Source organism: Ranitomeya imitator, chromosome 4 (assembly GCF_032444005.1).
Source record: "Ranitomeya imitator isolate aRanImi1 chromosome 4, aRanImi1.pri, whole genome shotgun sequence".
NCBI lineage: Eukaryota > Metazoa > Chordata > Amphibia > Anura > Dendrobatidae > Ranitomeya > Ranitomeya imitator.
Genome location: NC_091285.1, coordinates 55,950,137 through 55,974,540, shown reverse-complemented (window position 1 = coordinate 55,974,540; position 24,404 = coordinate 55,950,137). Strand labels below are relative to the sequence as shown.

The window sequence follows — 24,404 nt, the reverse complement described above, 5'->3', positions numbered from 1 at the left end:
CAGAAGCTCAAGATGTATGGAGCACTGACTCACGAATCCCCGACATTGTTTACTGTCACCAGCAAACTTGTCTGGAAGCGGGAGACGGGATAAAGTCGGAGCAGGGGTGGCAGAGGACAAACTGGCTGCAGCTACACTTGCAGCCTGAACAGCGACTGTGGTAACATCCACAGCTGAGGTTATGCGCTCGAGAGCCGCCAACCTACCCTCCAGCTGCTGGATGTACCGCTGTAAACGCTGACCGTCCGCCATTTACTAGCCAGACCCTGGCGCTAGTATAGCCAGGCGCTGATTGTACATCTCTGCCCTTTGTGAATGTCACCCCATATATTCTGATCTTTACCATGATGGATGGTATACATCATAGAGCAGGAGGAGCTTAATGTTGAAAGTGATATATTTACCTTGCTCACACAGTAACATTATGTTAAGGCTAGCGGAACGCACCGAGAAAATAGAGATGTTTATTAAGAAAGGTGCGTTCGCAGCCCGGGGTCCACCGTGCAGGAGGAACCTGCTGCTAGCGAATGGCGGCACTGTTAGGCGGTATAGGCTAGCTCTGTTACTCCACAGAGTAGCCGTGAAAGGGAAGCACTGCGCCCTGTTAGCTTCACAGGAGCACAAGCTTACTGCCAAGCTGATGGCAGTCAGTGGTTATGTTACATGCAATCTCCTCACCGGAGAAGCCGGTATTCTAGGAGCTTATTTCAGCCGGGTCCCTGAACACACTCATACAATCTCCTCACCGGAGGAGCCGGTATTCTAGGGGCTTATTTCAGCCGGGTCCCTGAACACACTCATACATAACCACACTGGCGCAAAGCACATATATGACTTGATACTAGCGCATGGCCGTGCGGCCATGCGAGCCTTAAATAGTTGCAGCATGTTTAGGACCTTTCAAAGAAGGACCAATGGAGTGCTGCAGCACCTGAGCATGTGACCCTGGATCTCCACTGAGAGATCTCGCCCTGGGCATGCTCAGAGTGCAAAGCAGGATTTAGTCCTAGCAGCTACAAGGACCTTAGCTGCAGTATCTGATCATGTGACCCTCGATCTCCACTGAGAGATCTTACTCTGGGCATGCTCAGAATGTGAAAAGCAGGACTTAGCCCCAGAAGCGTCCGCTCGCCGCTGCCCAGTACTGACTTCAATGGGAGAAGCAGGAAACGCAGCAGTTACTCTTAGCACAGAGTCAGACTGAGCGAGACGCTGGGATCGACGTCTCCGCTGAGCAGGCTCCACTGCGGCAGGAGAAGCATGGGAGACCGCAGCGGAGATGGCCCGAGATTCCCCCTGTGCAGAGGCAGGAACTCGACCCCTAACACATTATATCTGGAATTGAGCAAAAAGATTTGCTGTACCCTGGTCTACAAACCATGCTGCTAGTCCATGGCTACCGGTCTAATGCCATGCAAACGTCCTCCTACTTCCTCTTCTGATTAGTAGGTGCTCCACAGCGATGATGTCATGATGGACACACAAACCAGAAAAGGAACTGGAGATGCCGGCAGGTTGGGGAAGGTTTGGAGAGATTTGGTTTGGAGAGAATTGCTAAGGTGGCAACAGACTATCTGCATGGTCCAAGAACTTGCAAATATTGTAAATTTTTTTGCTCAATTATAATTATAGTATCATCTTTTAACAATAATCCATGTAAAGCACTCTTCTAAGATCATATAAGATGAGGTTGTTTTGTTAGCAATAAAATCTATTATCAACTACTTACTGCACTCTGGCTGATATGGGCAATAGGATACAAATCTCGATAGTAACCCTACTGTAAGTATTTTTATTTTAAAGTGTCTTAACTAGACTAAGGATGAGCGGACCCGTGGAAGTTCATGTTCTGGTACCCTACCCAAACTGTTTTCAAAGTTCGGCTTGGGTACCAGAACTTTACTCAAACCTTAACCAGAACCAAAACCACATTGAAAACAATGTGGTCCCAAACTTTTGAGCTGGAAATTTTTTCTCTCTCTCCCTTCTCCCGGACTTACTCAGAACTCCAAACATTGCAACGGACTTCCGGGAGAAGTCCTTGTTTGCCGTTTCCCGCAGACACTTAACTGGGCGGTATGAAACCCAAAAATTTAAGTTTGGGTTTCCTCATCACTAAACTAGACATATACACCATTTTTTACACAATTTAAAAACTATATCAATTCTAAAATGTTGCTAACAATGCGCAGAGATAACTAAACGTTATAGCTGAAATACAAATAACTGCAAATTGCAAGAGATGTAAAGACTCATGGTTTAAACAATGACTGTTAAAAACTCACATACAAAGGGAAATGGCATTGCTTTCCTATGACTCTGGTGACAATATCGTGGTATTATTTTAACTGTAGGCAAAAGGAGAATGTTGTTCTATGCGTTATAGAATTATATCTTTCTTTAAAAAAATCAAAATCTTCCAGTCTAAACACATTCTAACTGTAAACATTATATAAAAGACATACAGGATCTGTTTAAGTGACTGATGCTGCAGTTCCCCATATTGGCCTCAGAGCGCCGCTGTTCACCAATAAAGAAAATATTCTGCAAATCCAGAATCGCCTCCATGATGCAGACAGTGTTCAACTGCAAGAAGAAATACACAGCATTTCACACTGGGATGTGCCGGGTACAGGACTCAGAAAGAAGACGGATTATTTTCTGCAGGATTATAAATATAAGAAGGATTTTTACCATTATATTTCTGGTGAGAAGAAGGATGGCCGGATTACAACTGCAGGAAGGACAATCAGTGCAAGGACTCAGATGGCAAGTAATATTTCCCTTCTTATTTTCCTGGCTGTGTCATTCAGTCTCTGGTCAGATTCATTATTCCATTAATGAAGAAATAAGAAAAGGTTCTATTGTGGGAAATCTAGCAAAGGATCTTGAATTAAATGTTAAGGATCTCTCCAGAAGGAAATTACGTATTGTATCTGAAATCTCAGAGAAATATTTTAGTATAAATCCACATACTGGAAACCTGTACATTGCTGATAGGATAGACAGAGAGACATTGTGTGAAGCTGCAGCTGATTGTGTCCTTACATTTGATGCTGTGGTGGAAAATCCACTAAATATTTTTAATGTTCAGATTGATGTTCAAGATATAAATGACAATCCTCCTATATTTCTTCATGAAACATTGAAATTAGAAATGAGTGAATCTACCTCCCCAGGAAGAAGGTTTCTTTTACAAAAAGCAGAAGATCTGGATGTCGGTGTTAATTCCCTGATCAGCTACAGCCTCAGTGAGAACCAGTATTTTGCTCTTGGGGAGAAGGTCAGCACTGATGGCAGTGTATTTCCAGAGCTGATACTAGAGAAACCTCTAGACCGAGAGACACAGAACAAGCATGAACTCATCCTCACAGCTTCTGATGGAGGAAATCCTGTACAGACAGGCACTGCCCTAATTAATATAATCATCAATGATATCAATGATAATTCTCCAGTATTTACACAGGATGTATATAAAGTAAGTGTCAGAGAAAATATACCGGTGAATTCTACAATTCTGCAGGTCAGTGCAAGTGATGAAGATGAAGGAATCAATGCACAGATCACTTACTCGTTTAGCAACACAGAAAAAAGTATTTTTGAACTTTTTACTATAAATCCCAATAATGGTGAAATTAAAATAAAAGGAATAATAGATTATGAAGCCAAGAAATATTTTGACATTTCTTTAGAAGCCAAAGATGGAGGAGGCCTCACTGCTCATACTAAGGTTTTATTAGAAGTAACAGATGAAAATGACAATGCTCCTGAGATATCTATAACCTCATCATCAGATCTTATTCCAGAGGATTCTGCCCCTGGTTCTGTGGTAGCACTTATCAAAGTTCATGACCGTGACTCTGGAGAAAATGGTGAAGTTCAATGTATAATAATAGGGGATTTGCCTTTTGAGTTAATATTGTCAACAAGTAATTTTTATAAAATTGTTACAAAAAATTATCTAGATAGAGAAAAAATATCATCCTACAACATCACAATACAAGCATCAGATAAAGGTTCCCCAGAAAAGACTTCTAGAAAAGGCATTAGACTTGTGGTGTCAGATGTCAATGACAATGCTCCAGTGTTTGAGAAATTAGGTTACACTGCATTTATACCAGAAAATAATTCACCAGGAGCTTCAATATTTACTATTCAAGCAAGAGATCTGGACAGTGAAGACAATGCAAAGGTAACTTATTCTATAATGACTAGAAGTGATGGAGAAGATCCCCTGTCTTCTTACATCTCCATGAATCCAGTAACTGGGGTAATTTATGCTCAACGGTCACTTGATTATGAGAAGCATAAAGAATTTAGCATCCAAATAATCGCCAGAGACAATGGATCTCCATCTCTGAACAGCAGTACAACACTAAGAATATGTATAGTAGACCAGAATGATAATTCTCCAGTCATTCTGTACCCATCACCAGAGGTTGACAGCTCAACATTTGAGATGGTTCCTTGGACCTCTGATCAAGGGTCTTTAGTATCTAAGGTGGTGGCAGTGGACGCTGACTCTGGACACAATGCCTGGTTGTTTTACTTTTTACAATCTTCAGAACCATCACTTTTCACCATTGACCAGCACACAGGAGAGATCAGGACATCACGTGGATTTCACGAAAAGGACATCATGAAACATGGAATTGTGGTTCTAGTAAAAGACAATGGGATTCCCTCCCGCTCTGCTTCAGTCACTCTAACCATGGTGATTGCTGATCATTTTCATCAGGTTCTTCCTGAGCTGAGCAGTCAGTCTAACAAAGAAGAATCTCAGTCCAACCTACAATTCTACTTGGTGATCGCCTTGGCACTGATTTCCTTTTTCTTCATGTTGACTGTGATTATTGCAGTTGTTTCCAAATATAAAGAGTCTAAGTCGTCATTTGGCTCCTTGAGTACAAGTCTATATCCACAGTTGGATCCGAGATTTATTTCACAATTTAACCCTGGAACATTACCTCTGCCATATTCCTATGATGTTTGTGTAACTCTGGACCCAACTGAGGGGGAATTTGCTTTTCTTAAGCCACAACACAATGTTCCTGTTGACAGTTTAATAGATGCTGAAGATTCTGGCATTGGAATCGAGACATTTAAGAACTCTATACCCGTAGAAAGTCTAATATCCCAGGTATGTTTCATGTAGTTCTAGTTAATTGTAATTTATGGGATGGGGAGTGAAATTTTAAAGATCTCTTCCTTACTAGAAACAATGGGGTGTATTCAACACCATCCATAATCTGGAAACTTTTCATTTTGCACGCTTTCCACCTTTCTTCTGCTATATCTACTATATCTCTTCTTTGTCATGACCGTCTTTCTATTAGATATAATAAAATGTATGTACAAGGATTTTATTTCTAATTATGAGCTAGATAAGTAAAGATGATTCAATTTGGTGATGATGTAATACACAGACTTGTCAGAATAATTCAATATTTACTGATTTTAGATTTTAGCCATGTTAATTCATGTTAGTTCACTTTTGAGGATTTCACATACTTTGTTGTTTGCCCTATTCCATAATGGTGGATTGTAAGATACTTTAACGTTAACTAAATTTAAAAATAATTTAGCAATATTTTGGATGGAACAACTTGAAGTTTTGAATATGAACGGTGTCATTACTGACATAGCAGGAATTGTTGCCATAATACCTGTTGTGTAGAACTTTCTGAAATAGAAAAAAAACTGTATAAATAAAGCCTCTCTTTATTCCAGGATTTGCTATATGGTGCTCTGGTGACTATTGGGAAGTGACATCATAGGGTGCATTAACTTTGCCAAATTAGTGTTCAGATAGACGCCCGTATGCTCTGAGTTCAAGATTGTTTTGCAAATTCCCTTTATGCTCTTTTAGGCCACAGTTAAAACCTATGCTAGCGTGAGCCTCTTGGAAGTCAAGATTTAAAATACTAAAAAAACTATGATTTTGAACCGCCCTATAATGAACCATCCAGAAACTTGTTTAGGAAAAGTATCAGTAATTATGGAAAGAAAACGTATTAACTTGGTGTGTCAAACATGTGGTCATCACACAGTTAATACACTTAATATACTTTGTATTAACATAGTAACATAGTAACATAGTTAGTAAGGCCGAAAAAAGACATTTGTCCATCCAGTTCAGCCTATATTCCATCATAATAAATACCCAGATCTACGTCCTTCTACAGAACCTAATTGTATGATACAATATTGTTCTGCTCCAGGAAGACATCCAGGCCTCTCTTGAACCCCTCGACTGAGTTCGCCATCACCACCTCCTCAGGCAAGCAATTCCAGATTCTCACTGCCCTAACAGTAAAGAATCCTCTTCTATGTTGGTGGAAAAACCTTCTCTCCTCCAGACGCAAAGAATGCCCCCTTGTGCCCGTCACCTTCCTTGGTATAAACAGATCCTCAGCGAGATATTTGTATTGTCCCCTTATATACTTATACATGGTTATTAGATCGCCCCTCAGTCGTCTTTTTTCTAGACTAAATAATCCTAATTTCGCTAATCTATCTGGGTATTGTAGTTCTCCCATCCCCTTTATTAATTTTGTTGCCCTCCTTTGTACTCTCTCTAGTTCCATTATATCCTTCCTGAGCACCGGTGCCCAAAACTGGACACAGTACTCCATGTGTGGTCTAACTAGGGATTTGTACAGAGGCAGTATAATGCTCTCATCATGTGTATCAAGACCTCTTTTAATGCACCCCATGATCCTGTTTGCCTTGGCAGCTGCTGCCTGGCACTGGCTGCTCCAGGTAAGTTTATCATTAACTAGGATCCCCAAGTCCTTCTCCCTGTCAGATTTACCCAGTGGTTTCCCATTCAGTGTGTAATGGTGATATTGATTCCTTCTTCCCATGTGTATAACCTTACATTTATCATTGTTAAACCTCATCTGCCACCTTTCAGCCCAAGTTTCCAACTTATCCAGATCCATCTGTAGCAGAATACTATCTTCTCTTGTATTAACTGCTTTACATAGTTTTGTATCATCTGCAAATATCGATATTTTACTGTGTAAACCTTCTACCAGATCATTAATGAATATGTTGAAGAGAACAGGTCCCAATACTGACCCCTGCGGTACCCCACTGGTCACAGCGACCCAGTTAGAGACTATACCATTTATAACCACCCTCTGCATTCTATCACTAAGCCAGTTACTAACCCATTTACACACATTTTCCCCCAGACCAAGCATTCTCATTTTGTGTACCAACCTCTTGTGCGGCACGGTATCAAACGCTTTGGAAAAATCGAGATATACCACGTCCAATGACTCACCGTGGTCCAGCCTATAGCTTACCTCTTCATAAAAACTGATTAGATTGGTTTGACAGGAGCGATTTCTCATAAGCCCATGCTGATATCGAGTTAAACAGTTATTCTCATTGAGATAATCCAGAATAACATCCCTCAGAAACCCTTCAAATATTTTACCAACAATAGAGGTTAGACTTACTGGCCTATAATTTCCAGGTTCACTTTTAGAGCCCTTTTTGAATATTGGCACCACATTTGCTATGCGCCAATCCTGCGGAACAGACCCTGTCGCTATAGAGTCCCTAAAAATAAGAAATAATGGTTTATCTATTACATTACTTAGTTCTCTTAGTACTCGTGGGTGTATGCCATCCGGACCCGGAGATTTATCTATTTTGATCTTATTTAGCCGGTTTCGCACCTCTTCTTGGGTTAGATTGGTGACCCTTAATATAGGGTTTTCATTGTTTCTTGGGATTTTACCTAGCATTTCATTTTCCACCGTGAATACCGTGGAGAAGAAGGTGTTTAATATATTAGCTTTTTCCTCGTCATCTACAACCATTCTTTCCTCACTATTTTTTAAGGGGCCTACATTTTCAGTTTTGATTCTTTTACTATTGATATAGTTGAAGAACAGTTTGGGATTAGTTTTACTCTCCTTAGCAATGTGCTTCTCTGTTTCCTTTTTGGCAGCTTTAATTAGTTTTTTAGATAAAGTATTTTTCTCCCTATAGTTTTTTAGAGCTTCAATGGTGCCATCCTGCTTTAATAGTGCAAATGCTTTCTTTTTACTGTTAATTGCCTGTCTTACTTCTTTGTTTAGCCACATTGGGTTTTTCCTATTTCTAGTCCTTTTATTCCCACAAGGTATAAACCGCTTACAGTGCCTATTTAGGATGTTCTTAAACATTTTCCATTTATTATCTGTATTCTTATTTCTGAGGATATTGTCCCAGTCTACCAGATTAAGGGCATCTCTAAGCTGGTCAAACTTTGCCTTCCTAAAGTTCAGTGTTTTTGTGACTCCCTGACAAGTCCCCCTAGTGAAAGACAGGTGAAACTGCACAATATTGTGGTCGCTATTTCCTAGATGCCCAACCACCTGCAGATTTGTTATTCTGTCAGGTCTATTAGATAGTATTAGGTCTAAAAGTGCTGCTCCTCTGGTTGGATTCTGCACCAATTGTGAAAGATAATTTTTCTTGGTTATTAGCAGAAACCTGTTGCCTTTATGGGTTTCACAGGTTTCTGTTTCCCAGTTAATATCCGGGTAGTTAAAGTCCCCCATAACCAGGACCTCATTATGGGTTTCAGCTTCATCTATCTGCTTTAGAAGTAGACTTTCCATGATTTCTGTTATATTTGGGGGTTTGTAACAGACCCCAATGAGAATTTTGTTACCATTTTTCCCTCCATGAATTTCGATCCATATGGACTCGACATCCTCATTTCCTTCGCTAATATCCTCCCTTAAAGTGGACTTTAGACAAGACTTTACATAGAGACAAACCCCTCCTCCTCTCCGATTTTTACGATCCTTTCTAAACAGACTGTAACCCTGTAAGTTAACTGCCCAGTCATAGCTTTCATCTAACCATGTCTCGGTTATTCCCACTATGTCAAAGTTACCTGTAGATATTTCTGCTTCTAGTTCTTCCATCTTGTTTGTCAGGCTTCTGGCATTTGCGAGCATGCAGTTTAGAGGATTTTGTTTTGTTCCAATCTCCTTGCTGTGGATTTTTTTAGAAATGTTCTTACCTCCCTTCTGAGTATGTTTTCCTGGGTCTTCTATGGTCGAGTCTAATGTTTTTCTTCCCGTATTAAATGTATTAAATGGGCTTTTTACAGTTGGACAACATGGAGACTTTCCTCAAGAAATAATGACAATCCATGCATGACTTGTATCAGAAATTGTAGCTTCATGCTAATGGAATAGATCAGAAATGCAATAACGTAGCCTGTGGAAATGTGTTCTTAGGCAGGAAGGGGCCACGTTTTACTGATTCAGTTTAATGATTTTTGTGTAAATATGTTTTGGTCTTGTAATATTGTATTAACATTTCTATCAGGGATCCATAGGAAGGACTATTATAAGATCATAGATGATGAGGTTGTTTTGCTAGCAATAAAAACTTTTTCCGAATATATACTGCACTCTGGTTCCTGTAAGCAAAAGGCTATCAATTTTTATAATTAAAGCAATATTATTAAATTGCTTTAGTTAGTAAGCATGAATATAGGCAAGTTTGCAATTAACTTGTTTTATCTAACTGCTGTCATCCTTCTGCTATGAACGCTTTCATCTTTCATAGAGTACAGCTAGGTTCCATGGAGCTCGGACACCAGAATCTGGCAAAGGGCACATTAATTGCATTCCAGGCTGAGGAGTTAACTCCAAACATTCCAGTCAACTCTTTCTAGACTATTGATTTCTATACAGCACCTTGCTGATCACCTCCCTCCCCCTACCGCTCAGCTTCTAACATTGCTTTTATCGGTCCTGAATAATCTAATTTCCTCGTCATCAGCATTAGGAGACTTCTAGAGCAGCTCTCACTTTCCTTAGGTGCGTGCTTGTTCAAATGTCCTGTTATCTATCTCTATATTAAATATAGTGATAACAGTGTAGACTCAGAACAAGCACTGGCAGTTCATTAATGTCTAGTAGCAGGATGAATCTCTTGGATCAGAATTGTTATTCAAGAAGGGCATGTCCCCCCACCTTCTGAAGAAACCATGAAATAAGGAGACTGCACCAAGTTGCCGAATAGACAACTTGAGAATAACCCTTTAAGACTTAAGTATTTTAAATATAAAGTAATGCATCTTAGATTACTTGAGATATACACAATTTTAAGTTGCATATGCACAAATTGTAAAGAAATAGATCGAGAGCATAAGGTGAAGCGAACAAGGTTGTTAGGGTGGTCTGCAGGTCAGACCCTCAGGGATATTGGATGGTTGCCAGATATGAGGATGCTCGAGCAATAATGGACAGAGACAGACGTAATCTGTTTCAGATGCCATAAAGTTTACTGGTTACGTGCAGTTATATACCCTTTTGGGAAGGCGTATACATTATGTTTGTGCGCACATCAGCTGTTTATTACATATGAGATCATTATTGATTTACTACTAATTCATCAGGTGATTCTTACAAAAGAGGTAAACTTGCGGACAGGCATGTGCGGTGTCAAGGTTTAGCTGATTAGCCTCACCCTTGTCAGCAATTCTAATCAATAGTCAGCAGAATGATTTAGCAAAAGCTGGACATGTTCAGACATGATAAACTAAGAAGTATATATATGAATTATAAGAATTTGTCAAGGTGGTCCCTGATTTCCCCATCAAGGTCGAATCTGTAGTTACATGTATGCAGCCGGGTGACTGGATAACCAAAAAAAGTCAGATCCATTCATTCAAAATGGCTGGCAATGGATCGAATGTTGGTCAAAGTGTAAAAACTATGTGAATTCAGTTCACTAACACGTTCGAGAATGTAAGTGCACACATAAGGAAGCTTTATAATGAATATGCAAATAACTGCAAATTACATGATAGACAGGTGTCACGTAAATAGTGTAAAAATATACGGTTTAACCAATAACTGTCAAGCTGGGAAATGGAAAAAGTAATGACTAATGTTGGTTAGCTCTTCTGAAAGTTAAGAGGAATGCTTGGCATTGCTTTCCTGGCATTCTGATGATGTTATTATGGTATTGAATGTATTTTAAAAAGTAACAGTTGTCAATAGTACTAATGAAAATAAGGAACTTTGAAATATATCTTATCAAAGATACCTGCTTCTTTCTCCTTCTGATATGATATTTCACTCTTAATTTTCTGGTAAAATCTTTCTTAAGTGAACATAGATTTTCACATTAGTGAGATCGGCGAGGACAGTTGGTTATTATTCCATTCTGTTGATAGGGGAGTAGTGAGGAGCAAGAGGCCGACACAGACATCCTGCGGCAAGTTCTCCTGAAACAACACTTGAAGCTCAAGGGTTTTCAGCAGCCTTATCTAATACCTCTGTGTTTCTGATATAAGCAATACAACAAAAATTATAACTTATACCAGTGGATTGAACATGCAGTAAAGTAGTATAATAATTTATTATTAGATCATTTTATTTCAAGTGCTTATATTTGTAAATAAATTTACTTGTGATTGGTGTTACTTTTAATATTTAGCAGTTTCAGTAAATTTAATTTAAGAATTGTCAGAGAACCGTCCTTCATAGACTATGTACAACATGGAGACTAAACTAATAATATTATGCTTTTATTACAATAATATCTATACCTAACTACTAATGATAGGCTATGTTCACATTAAGGCCAGTGTCACACTTGCGAGTGCAATGCAAGACACTCGTGCGAGTATCTTGCATCAATACCCGGCACTGCCACCGGCACTCAAGACCGGAGAGTATGTATTTCTACGCAGCTGAACGCTCTGGTCCGAACCACCTCATGAGAGTTTCTCGCATTGCACTCACAAATGTGACCCCGGCCTAAGCCTGAGACTGTTGTCTGACATGTAATTCCAGAGAATGTATACCAGTTCTAATATTGGTTCACTGAATAGGAAAGTGCTGCAAACTGTATTTTTCTATATATCGGAGGATAGAAGAACTAATGATTGGTCTCAGTAAAATTGTGATATACATGCCAAATAAAAAAAAATGGAATAAAAAAAAGAAAAGAATGTGAACAAATTTTTAACTTGATGTCTAGGGCATAAATTGTAATGATAATATTATGGCTATTGCATTTTAAATCCTGCATATAATTTTCTAACAAAAATATGAATTTTAGAATTTTAGCACTTAACCCTGCTGTTCTGTTCGGTCTGGGGAGACCTATTTTGAACTTTGGTATTTTTTGGGGTGTTCAAGATGCGGTTCTGAAACTTGTGGTTGATTGACTTAAATGAGGATGGGTCGGTCGGCCACGGGTTTCAGAGCCGCATCTTGAATATTTTAAAGAATATTGAAGTTCAAAGTCGGTCATTTTTGACCAACAGAACAGCAGGGTTAAACAAAAATCAGTAAAACAGTTTCCTAGCAATAAACCAAAGTGACTGATGTTGCAGTTCCCCATATTGGCCTCAGAGCGCCGCTCTTCACCAATAAAAAAAAAATATTCTGCAACTCCAGAATCGCCTCCATGATGCAGACAGTGTTCAACTGCAAGAAGAAATACACAGCATTTCACACTGGGATGTGCCGGGTACAGGACTCAGAAAGAAGACGGATTATTTTCTGCTGGATTATAAATATAAGAAGGATTTTTACCATTATATTTCTGGTGAGAAGAAGGATGGCTGGATTACAGCTGCAGGAAGGACAATCAGTGCAAGGACTCAGATGGCAAGTAATATTTCCCTTCTTATTTTCCTGGCTGTGTCATTCAGTCTCTGGTCAGATTCATTATTCCATTAATGAAGAATTAAGAAAAGGTTCTATTGTGGGAAATCTAGCAAAGGATCTTGAATTAAATGTTAAGGACCTCTCCAGAAGGAAATTACGTATTGTGTCTAAAATCTCTGAGAAATATTTTAATATAAACCTGGATAATGGAAACCTGTACATTGCTGATAGGATAGACAGGGAGACATTGTGCAGAGCTGCAGCTGATTGTGTCCTTGCATTTGATGCAGTGGTGGAAAATCCACTAAATATTTTAAATATTAAGATTGATATTCAGGATATAAATGACAATCCTCCTATATTTCACCACGACATATTAACATTAGAAATGAGTGAATCTTCCTCCCCAGGAGCACAATTTTCACTACAGAATGCAGAAGATCTGGATGTCGGTGTTAATTCCCTGATCAGCTACAGCCTCAGTGAGAACCAGTATTTTGCTCTTGGAGAGAAGGTCAGCACTGATGGCAGTGTATTTCCAGAGCTGATACTAGAGAAACCTCTAGACCGAGAGACACAGAACAAGCATGAACTCATCCTCACAGCTTCTGATGGAGGAAATCCTGTACAGACAGGCACTGCCCTAATTAATATCATCATCACTGACTTCAATGATAATTCTCCAGTATTTACACAAGATGTATATAAAGTAAGTGTCAGAGAAAATATACCGGTGAATTCTACAATTCTGCAGGTCAGTGCAAGTGATGAAGATGAAGGAGTCAATGCACAGATTACATATTCAATTAGAACTACATCAAGTATCATATATGGAACTTTTGCTATAAATCCCAATAATGGTGAAATAAAAATAAAAGGACAAATAGATTATGAAGTCAATAATTATTATGATATTTCAGTAGAAGCCAAAGATGGAGGAGGTCGCGCTGCTCATGTGAAAATTTTATTAGAAATAACAGATGAAAATGACAATGCTCCTGAGATATCTATAACTTCATCATCAGATCTTATTCCTGAGGATTCTCCCCCTGGTACTATGGTGGCACTTATTCAGGTTCATGATCCTGACTCTGGAGAAAATGGTGAAGTTCAATGTATAATATTTGGGAATTTGCCCTTTGCTCTGATATCATCAACAGGAAATTTTTACAAAATTGTCACAAAAAGTAGTTTAGATCATGAAAAAAAATCATCCTATAACATCACAATACAAGCATCTGATAAAGGGTCTCCAGAAATGATCTCTAGAAAAGTTATTAGGCTTGATGTATCAGATGTCAATGACAATGCTCCAATATTTGAGAAAGAGACATATATCACATTTATAACAGAAAATAATTCACCAGGAGCATCAATATTTAATATTCAAGCAAGAGATCTGGACAGTGACAACAATGCAAAGATAACATATTTTATAATATCCAGAAGTGATAAAGAGGATCCTTTGTCTTCCTACATCTCCATGAATCCTGTAACTGGGGTAATTTATGCTCAACAGTCATTTGATTATGAGAAGCATAAAAAATTTAACATCCAAATTATCGCCAGAGACAATGGATCTCCATCTCTGAACAGCAGTACCACACTAAGAATCTGTATAGTAGACAAGAATGATAATTCTCCAGTCATTCTGTACCCATCACCAGAGGTTGACAGCTCAACATTTGAGATGGTTCCTTGGACCTCTGAACAAGGCTCTTTAATATCCAAGGTGGTGGCAGTGGATGCAGACTCTGGACACAATGCCTGGTTGTCTTTCTTTATACAATCTACAGAACCATCACTCTTCACCATTGACCAGCACACAGGAGAGATCAGGACATCACGAGGATTTCACGAAAAAGATGCAATGAAACATGGAATTGTGGTTCTTGTAAAAGACAATGGGATTCCCTCCCGCTCAGCTTCAGTCACTCTAACCATGGTGATTGCTGATCATTTTCATCAGGTTCTTCCTGAGCTGAGCAGTCAGTCTAACAAAGAAGAATCTCAGTCCAACTTACAATTCTACTTGGTGATCGCCTTGGCACTGATTTCCTTTTTCTTCATGTTGACTGTGATTATTGCAGTCGTCTCCAAGTTCAAAGAATCTAAGTCGTCTTCTTTTGGATCTTTGAGTACAAATCTACATCCACAGATTGATCCCAGATTTATTTCTCATTTTAATGCTGGAACATTACCTCTGCCATATTCCTATGATGTTTGTGTAACTCTGGATCCAAGTGAACAAGAATTTGCTTTCCTTAAACCTCCACACAATATTCCTGTGGACAGTCTAATAGATGCTGATGACTCAGGGATGGGAAGTGAAAGTTTAAAGAACTCTTTAGCTGTAGAAACACAGGTATGTATTAAAGGCCATCTCTGATTTACTCTAGTTTTTTTTACATTTTTATAAGTTATTTTCATGCTATGCAGATTAAATTTTGGTTGAAAGCGTAGGAAATTTTTGCTAAAAAATGGATGCTTGTCTCATAGTTTTTATGAATTTTACAGTACCCATTTTATATTTGATATTTGAATCATTTGGATATTTGGATTGTAAACCACTTTAAAGGTGTTAATTAAATGTAATAATAATTTACCAATATGTTGATTGGAACAATTTGAATTTCAGATGATCAATGCAACCGTTAGTGCTATAACAAAAATTGTTGCAAGGCCAACTTCCATATAGAGATATCTAAAATATAAGAGGCTAACAGTGTTTGCTATGTGGGTCTTTAGTGCCTGCAATGGACTAAAGTCCCCATGGAAAAATAGCATCATAGGATGCATTAATTTCTGCTGACTAATGTTAGGTAAACCTTCCCTAAATTCTGCAGTTGACAAAATTTGTGATATGACTGTTGGTACTCCAGAGCTTTAGCTGTGTATCCAAAATGTTCTTTTTGGTGGATCAGTGGCTTGAAATTCATATCATCTCTAAAAACATCTCTAAAAAGAAACTTTTGGAATATTAGAGTTATCATAGTAATGACATCAATTTGAAAACCTTCTAAAGTTATGCTAGGGGACACACCTATATGCATAATGCAGTCTTCTTCAATGCATAATGGAGCACCTAATAAGAAAATAATTCCCAGTTCTCTCATAACAGGAATCACCTTCTGTTAGGAGTCGAGTTCCCGCTGCTGCACAGGGGGAATCTCGAACCATGTCTGCTGCAGTCTCCCATTCTGCATCGGCCACAGTGGAGCCTGCTCCAGTGTCTCACTGAATCTGATACTGTGCAAAGGGTTACTGCTGCCTCTCCAGGCTCTACTATTGTACCCTGCACTGGTCTGCGACGAGCAGGTTTTTCTGGGACGAAGTCCTGCTTTGCACACACTGAGCCTGCCCTGGGTAAGATCTCTCAGTAAAGATCAAGGGTCACATGCTCAGGTACTGCAGCAACTTCTATTGGTCCTCCAGGAAGGTCCTGTACCTGATCAAGTTCTGTGGCAGCCTTCCATTGGTCCTTCTTGGAAGGTCCTGTAGGTGCTACAACTATAAAGGGTTCTCATGACCGCACGGCCATGCGCTAGTATCAAATATGTACGAGCTCAGCGCCAGTGTGGTCGTGTGTGTGGTCAGGGATCTGGCTGAAATAAGCCCCTAGAATGCTGGCACCTCCGGCGAGGAATTTTGTGTATGCAGTCAGGGACCCGGCTGAAATAAGCCCCTAGAATGCTGGCATCTCCGGCGAGGAGTTCATGTCTGAATTCAGGGCTGGCTAATAGCCATTAGAATTCCAGCTCCACTGGAGAGGAGCTGCGTGTTGGTTGGACTGCATGACCACTGTCGGCTCTACACAGTAGCTGTGTCCCTTATGAGCTAAACAGGGCACAGCGTTCTCTTTACTATAGGCTCTGTGAAGTAACAGAGTTCGTTTGTACTATTTGCTTCGCCGCCTTGCTTAGCAACAGGTTCTTTCCTGCACGGTGGTTCCCGGGTTGCGAACGCACCTATCTCATCTAATAAATATATTCAGTGCGTTCCGCCAACCCTAACACCTTCCTTGTCTAAATGTAGTCTAAGACAGGATCACATGGTTCTTCTCATCCACTTTAGCTAATTATCAAGATAATTTGATGGAAGTGCAATGGTGAACAAGTCAGGAAATCCCATGCGTAGCCTATAAAAAATCAATTACTGAGAAAAATTTATTAAATATCTTAATCTTAGTTCACTAGAGAAAAGAACACAAGGCTCATGTACTCAGAAATGCTAGAGATTTATACAGTATCCCTGTATAGGACAGGGCAACACTTATGTACCTCCTGCTCTGTATGAAATATTATGATATGTTTATTTCTGTATTACACTTCATTTAATTATTTATGTGTTTTTAAACAATATTTATTTTTATTAACTTTTAATTAAAATTTAAGAGACAAATATTATGGAGGCCAAAGTTTTTTTAAAAAAAGGGATGTTGGAACAAAGTTCGAATAGCATTGCCATGAGAAGCCCAAAGCTGGTACACATGGAGCGCATACATTTAAGACCAGCGACCATGGGCAAAAAAATGATTAAATGTGTTAACATTGTTGTCACCACTTTATTCCAGAAATAGTGTCCATCTGTCCATAGATTGTGTTTGGTTGTGTAGGTTCAATCTACTGAAGTGAATAGGGAAGAGCTTCAGTAGTACTCAAGGCCCTGTGTTTTTAAAGAACGCAACCATGATTTTCTAATTCTGTTTAACCCCCTTCATGACGGAGACCTTTTTCGTTTTTGCATTGCTGTTTTTCGCTCCCCTTCTTCCCAGAGCAATAAGTTTTTTATTTTTAAGTCAATATGGCCCTGTGAGGGCTTGTTTTTTTGCAATATGAGCTGTAATTTTGAACGACACCATTGGTTTTACCATATCGCGTACTAGAAAATGGTTAAAAAAAATTCCAAGTGGTTGAAATTGCAAAAAAAGTGCAATTCCAAAACTGTTTTTTGGATTTTTTTTACCATGTTCACCAAATGCTAAAACTGACCTGCCATTATGATTCTCCAGGTCATTATGAGCTCACAAACACTAAACATGTCTAGGTTATTTTTTATTTAAGTGTTGAAAAAAATCCAAAGTTTGTTAAAAAAAAAATTGTGTTATTTTCCGAGACCCGTAGCGTCTACATTTTTTGTGATCTTGGGTTTGGTGAGGGCTTATTTTTTGCATGCCGAGCTGATGTTTTTCATGATACCATTTTGGTGCAGATACAATGTTTAGATCGCCTGTTATTTCATTTTAATGCAATGTTGTGGTGGCACAAAAAGCATAATTCTGGCGTTTTGCCATTTTTTCTCATTACGCCGTTTAGCGATCGGGTTAAATTTTTTTTCATATTGATAGATCGGGCGATTCTGAATGCTGCGATATTAATATATATGATTTTTTTATTGTTTTATTTGAATGGGGCGATTTGAACTTTTATATTTTTTAAAACTTTTGCCATGCTTCAATAGTCCTTATGTGTTAGGTGTTGAGTTCCCACCACTACACAGTGGGAATCTCAAACTATCTCCCTGTGGTCTCCCATTGTCCTCCAGCCGCAGTGGAACCTGCTCAGCAGAGATATCAGTCCCAGCGTCTGGCTAAAGCTGATACTGTGTGAATGGTTACTGCTGCCCTTCCAGGCTCAGCCTTTGTAGCCAGCACTGATCAGCAGCGAGCAGCTCTTTCTGGGACTAGGTCCTGCTTTTTCCATACTGAGCATGCCCATGGGACGACCTCCCATTGGAGGTCGGAGGTCACATGCTCAGGCCCTGTTGCTGCTCCTATTGGACCATCAGGAAGGTCCTGGAGCTCTACTGCTATAAAAGGTTTGCATGTCCGCTCGGCCATGCGCTACGCTAGTGTAAACTTATTTACTTGTGTGTGTAGATGAATGCCTGTCGATTGATTGGTGAAAGCTCCAAATCATTCTCATCCCTAGTGTTATTGCCTGCTCACGAATTTTGATCTGGTAACAGCCCAATTTTGATCTGGTTACAGGTCTTTTTAAGGATCCAATGCATATTAAAGTAATATAATATTTTTCTTAGATTCCAAATAGGGGTTTTGGCCATTATATTTACTTGTGACTTTTCTTTAAAAAAAAATTAATCAAAGTTTAATTTCAAAGGCAACATTGAACTATAGTCAATGGACTATATACAGTACATATTAGTGAGCACAGTAATGTTCTTGGGTGTGTGTTATAATATCTTTCCTTTCACCCAATTTCTATTGCTAGGCTCTTCTCACTATCTGAGTCTGACACATATTTCTGGAGCATAACCTCCAATGATAGACAAAGATATACATAATTAGATAACCATGCTATAATACATCATCCATAGGCCCTGGGTCAAATTTTTTTTTTTTTCCCAGTGGTTCATTGCACAGAATAGAGTGGCAAACTGCAGTCAGATAAATTATTTTCTATAAGTACAGATGAGGCTTTTACATATCAAATGTAGAATGTAACTGTAGATAAATAAATATGAATAAATTAGCTCAACATCTATAAAATATAATATAGTAACGAATTTCACAGGATTATACATTTTTTTCTAATTTTTTTAAATCATGCATTACACTTTGCATGTATTTTTCTACCAAATAAATATATAGTCATTTTAACAGTGTACACGTTCTTGTACTGTGCAAACCACTTAATAATGATCGTTGTACAGCATATAAGTAATTTAGTGAATGGTAACAATCAACGTTATTCACTGATGCTGCAGTTCCCCATATTGGCCTCAGAGCGCCGCTCTTCACCAATAAGCAAAATATTCTGCAAATCCAGAATCGCCTCCATGATGCAGACAGTGTTCAACTGCAAGAAGAAATACACAGCATTTCACACTGGGATGTGCCGGGTACAGGACTCAGAAAGAAGACGGATTATTTTCTGCTGGATTATAAATATAAGAAGGATTTTTACCATTATATTTCTGGTGAGAAGGAGGATGGCTGGATTACAACTGCAGGAAGGACAATCAGTGCAAGGACTCAGATGGCAAGTAATATTTCCCTTCTTATTTTCCTGGCTGTGTCATTCAGTCTCTGGTCAGATTCATTATTCCATTAATGAAGAATTAAGAAAAGGTTCTATTGTGGGAAATCTAGCAAAGGATCTTGAATTAAATGTTAAGGATCTCTCCAGAAGGAAATTACGTATTGTGTCTAAAATCTCAGAGAAATATTTTAATATAAATCTGGATAATGGAAACCTGTACATTGCTGATAGGATAGACAGGGAGACATTGTGTGAAGCTGCAGCTGATTGTGTCCTTACATTTGATGCAGTGGTGGAAAATCCACTAAATGTCTTCAGTATAAAGATTAATATCCAGGATATAAATGATAATCCTCCTAAATATCTTCATGACACATTAACATTAGAAATGAGTGAATCTACCTCCCCAGGAAGAAGATTTATTTTACAAAAATCAGAAGATCTGGATGTCGGTGTTAATTCCCTGATCAGCTACAGCCTCAGTGAGAACCAGTATTTTGCTCTTGGAGAGAAGGTCAGCACTGATGGCAGTGTATTTCCAGAGCTGATACTAGAGAAACCTCTCGACCGAGAGACACAGAACAAGCATGAACTCATCCTCACAGCTTCTGATGGAGGAAATCCTGTACAGACAGGCACTGCCCTAATTAATATTATCATTAATGATATCAATGATAATTCTCCAGTATTTACACAGGATGTATATAAAGTAAGTGTCAGAGAAAATATACGAGTGAATTCTACAATTCTGCAGGTCAGTGCAAGTGATGAAGATGAAGGAGTCAATGCACAGATCACTTACTCATTTAGCAACACAGAAAAAATTATTTTTGAAAGTTTTACTATAAATCCTGATAATGGTGAAATAAAAATAAAAGGACTAATGGATTATGAAGTCAAGAAATTTTATGACATTTCTGTGCAAGCCAAAGATGGAGGAGGCCTCACTGCTCATGCTAAAGTTTTATTGGAAATAACAGATGAAAATGACAATGCTCCTGAGATATCTATAACTTCATCATTAGATCTTATTCCAGAAGATTCGGCTCCTGGTTCTGTGGTGGCATTAATAAAAGTTCATGATCCCGACTCAGGAGAAAATGCTGAGGTTCAATGTATAATAACAGGGGATTTGCCATTTGAGTTAAAATCATCAACAGGTAATTTTCATAAAATTGTTACAAAAAGTAGTCTAGATAGAGAAAAAATATCATCCTACAACATCACAATACAAGCGTCAGATAAAGGTTCTCCAAAAATGACTTCTAAACAAGTTATCAGGCTTGATGTATCTGATGTTAATGACAATGCCCCACTGTTTGACAAATTAGATTACACTGCATTTATTCCAGAAAATAATTCACCAGGAGCCTCAATATTTAGTATTCAAGCAAGAGATCTGGACACTGAAGACAATGCTAAAATTACATACTATATAGTGGCTGGAGTTGACGAAGAAGATCCTTTGTCTTCTCATATTTCTATGAATCCAATAACTGGGGTTATTTATGCTCAACGTTCATTTGATTATGAAGTTCAAAAGGAATTTAATATTCAAATCATCGCCAGAGACAATGGATCTCCATCTCTGAACAGCAGTACAACACTAAGAATATGTATAGTAGACCAGAATGATAATTCTCCAGTTATTCTGTACCCCTCACCAGAGGTTGACAGCTCAACATTTGAGATGGTTCCTTGGACCTCTGAACAAGGCTCTTTAGTATCTAAGGTGGTGGCAGTGGACGCTGACTCTGGACACAATGCCTGGTTGTCTTACTTTTCACATTCTTCAGAACCATCACTCTTCACCATTGACCAGCACACAGGAGAAATCAGGACATCGCGTGGATTTCACGAAAAAGACATCATGAAACATGGAATTGTGGTTCTAGTAAAAGACAATGGGATTCCCTCCCGCTCAGCTTCAGTCACTCTAACCATGGTGATTGCTGATCATTTTCATCAGGTTCTTCCTGAGCTGAACAGTCAGTCTAACAAAGAAGAATCTCAGTCCAACCTACAATTCTATTTGGTGATCGCCTTGGCACTGATTTCATTTTTCTTCACATTGACTGTGATTATTGCAGTTGTCTCCAAGTACAAAGAATCCAAATCTTCTTCTTCCTTTACATCTATGAGTACAAGTCTGTATCCACATGTTCATCCTAGATTTATTTCCCAATTCAACACTGGGACTTTACCGCTGCCATATTCCTATGATGTTTGTGTAACTCTGGATCCAAGTGAGCAGGACTTTGCTTTCCTTAAATCTCAACACAATGTTCCTGTGGACAGTCTAATAGATGCCAATGACTCGGGGATTGGCAATGCAGTTTTAGAAAACTATACACCTTCAGTAACACAGGTATGTACTCAAACCACTTAAGTGAGATAATGAACCTAATCTAGACCTGAATGATGAATAATATATCTGAAAATGATGATAATACTGAGAATTTATTGATGTAAAAATCTGTTATGTGATGCAGTGACCCCTGTAACAGGTAGGGGGCGCTGCATAGTCTCCTGTTGTGAATTCTGTTGTTGAACTCCCTCCTGTGGTCGTGAATGGTACTTCGGCGAGTTCTGTCCATGGACTCCCTCTGGTGGCTGTGAGTGAAGCTGCTGCTTCTGAGGTTCCTTACACAGGTGACGTGGTTTATCCTTTGGTTGGCTGCTCTATTTAACTCCACTCAGATCGTTACTCCAGGCCAGCTGTCAATGTTCCTGTGCTGGTTCAGTTTGCTCTTGGATCTTCTGGAGACCTGTCTCTTCCTGCAAGAAGCTAAGTCCCCGTTTGTTATTTTCTGTTCATGGTTTTCTAGTCCAGCTTGCTTTCATGATTTTGTCTTGCTAGCTGGAAGCTCTGGGATGCAGGGTGGCGCCTCCGCACCGTGAGTCAGTGCGGGGGTCTTTTTGCACACTCTGCGTGGTCTTTTGTAGTTTTGTGCTGACCGCAAAGATACCTTTCCTATCCTCTGTCTATTTAGTTAGTCTGGCCTCCCTTTGCTAAACCTGTTTCATTTCTGTGTTTGTGACTTTCATTTTAACTCACAGTTAATATTTGTGGGGGGCTGCCTTTTCCTTTGGGGAAATTTCTCTGAGGCAAGGTAGGCTTTATTTTCGATCTCTAGGGCTAGCTAGTTCTTAGGCTGTGTCCGAGGCGTCTAGGCCTGTTAGGTACGCTCCACGGCTATTTCTAGTGTGTGTGATAGGATTAGGTATCTTTGCGGTCAGCACAAAACTACAAAAGACCACGCAGAGTGTGCAAAAAGACCCCCGCACCAACTCACGGTGCGGAGGCACCACCCTGCATCCCAGAGCTTCCAGCTAGCAAGACAAAATCATGAAAGCAAGCTGGACTAGAAAACCATGAACAGAAAATAACAAACGGGGACTTAGCTTCTTGCAGGAAGAGACAGGTCTCCAGAAGATCCAAGAGCAAACTGAACCAGCACAGGAACATTGACAGCTGGCCTGGAGTAACGATCTGAGTGGAGTTAAATAGAGCAGCCAACCAAAGGATAAACCACGTCACCTGTGTAAGGAACCTCAGAAGCAGCAGCTTCACTCACAGCCACCAGAGGGAGTCCATGGACAGAACTCGCCGAAGTACCATTCACGACCACAGGAGGGAGTTCAACAACAGAATTCACAACAGTCTCCCCAGTATGCGCACAGAGGTGTATTGAGGCCGTGAGAGTGCATAGGAATCACAGGCATGGATGTGATGATATGACAAAATCCTGCATTGTGGTGAATGGCCGATATATGTGTCGCAGAGGAGGGGACTCTGCGCTGCCAGTCTGAAGTTTGGTTGGTGTGCTGGGACCTGTAGTCCCACAAGTAAATGTGTAAGTTCTAATGGGAGATTGGCAGGGCTAGTCATGAGAGATGGGAGGGTCAGACTAGCCACACACACCCACACTCCCACCCAGGGGAGTTGTTTAAGGTATATAATGTGACCAGGGTGTGGGTCACATGGTCCCTGTGTATGAGCCTGTGTATGGTCGCTGTGAGTGACCTGTGTGAGCCTGTGTTGGAAGACCTGGGAGGAGGCTTCCTGAATAGCACATGGTGGGGCTTCAGACCTGGTGGCCTGGGTATTGGATGGTCCCGGCTGGGGATGGACGTCCTGAATAGTACCCGTGCTAATGACAGGAATGTAAGTATGTAGTGTTTGTTTTTTTACGTTTACGCTGGTAACCAGGGTAAACATCGGGATACTAAGCACGGCCCTGCGCTTAGTAACCCGATGTTTACCCTGGTTACCAGGGGACTTCGGGATCGTTGGTCGCTGGAGAGCTGTCTGTGTGACAGCTCTCCAGCGACCACACAGCGACGCTGCAGCAATCGACATCGTTGTCGGTATCGCTGCAGCGTCGCTTAGTGTGACGGTACCTTTAGACCAGAAATACGCTGTATGTAGACAATAGAGCTAGTATATCAGTGGTAAAATCATATGGTCAGTAAAGTAGACCAGCAGTTAGACTTTACATCTAATTAGACAAAACCAAACAGCCCCCTTTTGCAATAGGTAAATGAGATCATAGTGGATCACTTAGCTTCATCGTAGTGATAGTCCCATGTCCCTATGCGTTTCGCCCCCTCCTTATGTCGAGGCTTGTCATCGGACCAAGGAAAGGAGTATACCACAGTGTCCTTCAGATGACCCCAAAGCATCTGAAACAACGGATACTGGAAGCCTGTGCTAGCATTTCTTCTGCGGTGTTGCTATCAGTGTGTCAAGAGT

The 24,404-nt window shown here is 39.7% G+C and overlaps 1 protein-coding gene across 25 annotated transcripts in view; it reads left to right on the top strand.

The window, feature by feature from the left end:
- The window catches only part of LOC138675459 (protocadherin gamma-B2-like), a 502,075-nt gene that overhangs the window by 337,161 nt on the left and 140,510 nt on the right, over window positions 1-24,404 (top strand). Inside the window, exon 1 of one of the 25 annotated variants that reach the window (XM_069763706.1) lies at window positions 2,524-5,140. The exons of 22 other annotated variants lie outside the window; for them this stretch is intronic. In XM_069763706.1, the coding sequence (XP_069619807.1) occupies window positions 2,567-5,140 (2,574 nt within the window). In that variant the 5' untranslated portion in view covers window positions 2,524-2,566. Of the gene's footprint in view, window positions 1-2,523; window positions 5,141-12,441; window positions 15,013-19,429; window positions 22,017-24,404 lie in introns of those variants that run through there. 2 more of the 25 variants (XM_069763711.1, XM_069763710.1) reach the window with 2 other exon arrangements.